The 5,616-nt window shown below is 39.9% G+C and overlaps 1 protein-coding gene across 1 annotated transcript in view; it reads left to right on the plus strand.

Annotated features, from left to right (window-relative positions):
* The window catches only part of SCG3 (secretogranin III), a 40,370-nt gene that overhangs the window by 2,206 nt on the left and 32,548 nt on the right, over window positions 1–5,616 (plus strand). The window contains exons 3-5 of the mRNA XM_012658021.1: window positions 3,933–3,936; window positions 4,155–4,297; window positions 5,097–5,246. Of these exons, the coding sequence (XP_012513475.1) occupies window positions 3,933–3,936; window positions 4,155–4,297; window positions 5,097–5,246 (297 nt within the window). The remainder of the gene's footprint in view (window positions 1–3,932; window positions 3,937–4,154; window positions 4,298–5,096; window positions 5,247–5,616) is intronic.

Below are 5,616 nucleotides of genomic sequence, written 5' to 3' on the forward strand. Positions count from 1 at the left end.
TTACATCCATATCCTGATGTCCCATGTCACCAGCCCAGACTTCTCTGAGTTAGAGACCTATTTATCTGTCTACCTACTTAACATCTTCCATTGGAAGTCTCAGAAACACCTCAAATTTATCTCTGTCCACCTCACAACCTACCCCTCTTAGAATTTTTTTTCTTTAGGAAAAGCACTACTATCCATCCAATTTTTCAAGACAAAAATCTAGGATCGAACTATTACTTTTCCCTCACCTCTCAAATTTTAGTCCACCAAATCTTATTAATTTTACCTCTCATATATCTCTCAATTTTTTTTCTCTGTCCCCAATCACCACCACCCTCGTCTAAGCACTAATCATGTCTCACTAGAACTATAGCAAAATCTATAATTCTCCCAGCAACCACTGTCTACGTTTTCCAACTCATTCTTCATGTGGCAGACAAAGTGGCCTTTTCAACACACAGATATGAGCACACAACTCTTTTTCATAAAACCTTTTAGTAGATTCTAATTTCCCTTGGGCTAAAAACAAAAATCCTTAATGTGGCTTCCACAGTTTTGCATGGACTGGTTCATGTCTACATTTCTAGGTTCATCAAGCACATATCAGCTAATAGAAATCTTCTTACTTTCCTTCATGTCACTTAATGCAGTTTGTAATTTTACCCTCGTAAGTGTGACTGCCTATGATTAATGTCTTTCTGCAAAACTAAACTGAAAACTTCACAAGAACAGAGACATTGTAGCCCCAGAACCTAGATGCTCATGAATTCACTGAATGAATGTGTAAATGAATGAATGAACAAATGAAAGACTACATGAGGGAATAAATGAAATGCTTTAGGTAGACATTGAAGAAGCGAATGTTTTCTATTCTGAGGACTAGTGCTTAGGAGTGAGTGTACAGGCTTTTTTCTATGTTCTTATTCTGTTCCATTTCACAAGAGAATCATGTTGATTATTTCCGCTAGAAAACAATGGACAATTCAATTGGACTTTCAAAGGACATAACAGCCTGAGGAGAGTTCAGAAGTGTGTTGTGTATCTATGAGTTGGGGTGGCAGCAATGGTTTATATTTTGACATATGTCATATTCCATACTACTCGGGGAAATTTGGTTTTTTACTCTTGAATTCTACTTTTTAACCTAAAATATTTGGACTAGAAATAAAGAGACACTGATTATAACTGCATACAAAACAGATTCAACCACTTTGACTAAACTGACCATTTGATTTGATAAAAAAAGAAATAGTGTAATGTTTGTTTGACTGCATTGGTCAAATTGGTTGTATGTGCACACAGAGACACAGATCTGTTTAGGATTTGACCACTAACTTGAGTAACTGATTTTTAAATTGTTTGATATTTTATTACGGTCCCAAGTATGTTTGCAACTATCAAGTGCTAGTCCTGATGGCTTTAGGTTTGCCCTAGGAGTCATTTAACTCCAATTGCGATCATAAAGAAGCTATGTGAAGGTTCTTGGAGAGATGATTATGGATAAGTTTCTGGTCTCCCCTCATGCCCTGCAAATCCTGGGACCAGAGGGTTTAGGACCGCCAAATTGAATAGAACATTAGAAGCATGTAGTCTTCATCCCAGAAGGGAGTGTAAGTAGACTAACTTCTGCAGGGTGTATTTCCAGACCTACTCTCACCTTTAGGAAACTTCCAAATGGGCTTGTGCTATAAGGATCCCTCAGTTCTCCTTTTCAGTATTTTCTATAGTATGCATGGTTTAGGATTTTTCCAAGTTTCTTTTATAAAACAGTGCTTTGGGACTATAGGTGCATTGATCTGACAAATATTTGTTGAGAATTACTATGTATCAGACTATAAATTAGACAATAAGTTCTGTGTAGTCATGGACCATGCCTAACCTATTCATCACTCTATTTCCAATATCTGGCACGTATTAAGACTTTAATAAAAATTTATTAAACAAATGAATGCCAAGTGCTATATTAGACGCTAGGAATTCAAAACATAACTGGGCAGATGATGACTTGGGACACAGCCCCTTTGATATCCACTCAGAGTGTTGTGGCTGCTTAACCAAAGTTATAAGTGTCGAATCCATGTTTGGCTTCCCTCTGCGGTTTTTACAGGGAGGGTGAAATACCCCTTCATGAGCAGCAGGGAAGTCATTCTGAGTGATACTGTCTATTTTAGAAAAGCAAAGGGAAATCAGTGGAAAGTAAGGAGCAGTGGTCAAGTATTCCACTATTGATCCATCCAGGAAAGTTCTGCTAGGGGAGACCTAAGTTCCTGGCTCGAGAGAATACAGCAGTGCAGAGAAGAAAGAGGCTGTTTCGTCAGTGGGTTACTAACATCCTCCCTGTTGTGAAGTAAATGAACTGAAAAACAGTCATCTCAGTTATTTTCCAGCTCTAGCAAGCAACCAATATTCTTCCTGTTTCAGATCCTGAGGGATAAGTGGGAAGAGAAATAAATTCTTCCACCTCTGCACAGACTGGGGCAGTTTCTGCTCCACGTATTCCCGAGAGCCTGACTTGGAACCCACAAATGGAAAAATCAGACCTAAATCATAGTCTCTGCTCCTGAAAAAGAGATGATGAACCCAATTTTCAGCCAGCCAGGAGGGGAACTGATTGTTTATTTGTTTATTTATTTTCCTTAGGGGCTTTCCTGCTCCTTTGTCACTCTGGTGTTCAGGGCTCAAAAAGCTCAGAGCTTATGGGCTGGCTCACAGCTCAGCAGTTATATCCTGATGGAGAACTTTCAGTCCTCTGCGTGTAATTACCCCACTCATTTTCCTAAGCTTTTTTCCAAACAAGAAGGAGATATTCTGCCCGAGGCTGCATATGCCTCCATTTCCACAGAGTGTGGAAGAAAGGCCATGGGAGAAATTCCCTGTCTGAATCCCCAAAGCCATGGAAGAGAAGGGCAGACTCAGAACAGATATACTAGGTCCTTGGTCCTTCTTTCTTTGAGTGGCTGTGATGAGGATTATTTGGGCAGAATCTGGCCAGGGATTCAATTTCCATTTCCTCTAGAAGATAATTGTAGTTTCTTTATTCTGAAATACAAATCCACTGTACATAATAATACATTAGCTTTCCTATAGTACTTTGCAATCTAAATGTGCTTTTACATCTTATTTCATCTGATCTGCATAACAATCCCGTGAAATAGATACCCTTATTCTCCTTTAAAGTGGTCTGAGGATATATAGATAACAAGAGGTATCGCTGGATCTAAAATTCTGACCTTCCTAGTCTGCTTAGAGGTAACAGGGAGTTAAGTGCCTTGTAAACTTGATCCACTCAATATGGTATAGATTGGAGAAGACTAATGGATTCCTGAAAGTTCTCTGTGGACGTGGTGCAATGCTTCATTGCCACTAACCCTTTCCCTCAGGATGGGCCCTTGCTGTAGTCTGAAGTAGTACTGCCAAATGCATTCCCAGAAAGCCAAGGATACATATTTGCATGTTTCCCTGCAGAGATTGACATAGTACTTTGTGCAGATCTGTTGCCACTTTTTAAAAATTTGAATTCCAGGCACATAAAATAAAATAATTTCCCTATTCTCTGGAGAATGGGGCTAGTCACATCAAGCTGCCTTACGTAAAGGCACTCTGACACATGTTCAATTAGAAGTAAATATTTATTCCAGGTAAGTCATCAAATCTTCAGTACACACTCTCTGATTCTGGGTGTGAGGTAGGTTTCTCCACCCCTACCCCAAGGAATTTGCCTGCAAAGGGAGCACCTGTGGGAATATTACCCCACAGTCTAATCCCTGTATGGAAATGGGATATCAAATTATATAATATATAGAAGGGTGCTTTGAATAATATGACATACTATATAAATATGGTATACTATGTAATTAAAAAGTATAATATTGTTTGCATTATTAGTGATAATAATAAATGGAAAGGGCTTTTGTGTTTTCTTCACCTCTGCCTTCCTCTTGTAGTCACGTAAGAAGCTTTCAGAATTTCCATTATCATCCTAAATAGCTTGTTAACTTGAAGACCAATTTTATTGTAAACCAGGAGTTTATGTAGACCAAGCACCACCATAAATGATCTCAAACATATCTGAGGGCACCGAAGCAACGTATAGATTATAAATATAATATGATACACAAAATAGTTCTGGGATCACCATGGTTTGGAATTGTGGTTGTTCTGTCTAGATGATCCAGACGGCCTTCATCAACTAGATGGAACTCCTTTAACTGCTGAAGACATTGTCCACAAAATTGCTGCCAGGATTTATGAGGAAAACGATAGAAGAGTGTTTGACAAGATTGTTTCTAAACTGCTGAATCTTGGCCTCGTAAGTCATACGCATGAGACTAAATCAAATTCTTAGTACAGGTTGGAGTATGCCAAGAAGCCAAGCCACTTGATTCGGGTGTTTATAATGCATCTACTTTATTCTAGTCGCCACAGGTTTCAAGGACAAGTAAGGACTAATTCTTTTCCCCCAGGAGTTTATAGTCTATCAGAAGAACTAGACAAGTACACACACGCCCATGATGCAAGCTGCTTAAAAACCGGAGAGCAGTTCAGTGTGCCAGAGAATAGCTTATATCCAGTTGGCAGTAAGGAAAGGCTTCAGAGGAAGAGGTGTTTGAAGTGAGCTTAGGAGGGTGGTTAGGATATAACCAGCAGAGATTAAGAGGCATGTGCGTGACAAAAGGAAATACCACGAGCAAAGGCATGCAGTGTGTGTGTGAGAACCTCTACGCGATCCCATCTGAATCCCCCTCAGCTTTGCCCCTCAGCTCTGGGCAGCCCTGACAGGATTTACTAAGACGCTAATGCTGTGGAGCTTCAAAGGTTGCCTAAGACCAAAGCTGTGGAGGAGCAACTCTCAGGGCGTTTCTCAAAATAAGTGTTCCTTGGTCTCAGCAGACGGCACTGACCGTGGGCCCAGAGATGCTTCCAGGAGAGCGGGGCAGTCACTGAAACAGCCGGCACGTAGTGGAGGCATAAGCCGGGGCTGTCTGAAAGACGGTTTGGAAAGTTCCTGTTTTAAAAATAGATGTTCAACTACAGAGTTTAGTCCTGATTTTTTGTTTTAAGTCACAAGACTGGGAATAGCAGTTATGTGTTTTGCTTCTTTCTAACAGATCACAGAAAGCCAAGCACACACACTGGAAGATGAAGTAGCAGAGGTTTTACAAAAATTAATCTCGAAGGAAGCCAACAATTATGAACAGGATCCCAATAAACCCACAGGCAGGACTGAGAATCAGGCTGGAAAAATACCAGAGAAAGTGGTATGTACATGTGTATGTTGTGTATGTGTGTATATGCATGTGCATGGATGTGTGTGTATGTGTGTATATATGCTTGTATCTGTATGTAATTAATACCTTACCTGGTGCCAAAACATATTTGAGGTATGTGGCATTTTTAGCCTGTTTAAGGCTGATGACTATGTTTAAGGCTATGGCTCATGTCTGTGATACCAGCACTCTGGGAGGCCGAGGCAGGAGGGTCACTTGAGGTTGGGAGTTCAAGACCAGCCTGGCCAAAATACCGAGACTTCATCTCTACCCAAAAAAAAGTAAATTCATAAAATACCAATAAGTTAAAAGATATAAGTGAACTCTACTTTGAAAATAGCTAAAAGATTGCATGTTATAT

This window comes from Propithecus coquereli, unplaced genomic scaffold, assembly GCF_000956105.1.
Source record: "Propithecus coquereli isolate 6110/MARCELLA unplaced genomic scaffold, Pcoq_1.0 Scaffold57, whole genome shotgun sequence".
Classification (NCBI taxonomy): domain Eukaryota; kingdom Metazoa; phylum Chordata; class Mammalia; order Primates; family Indriidae; genus Propithecus; species Propithecus coquereli.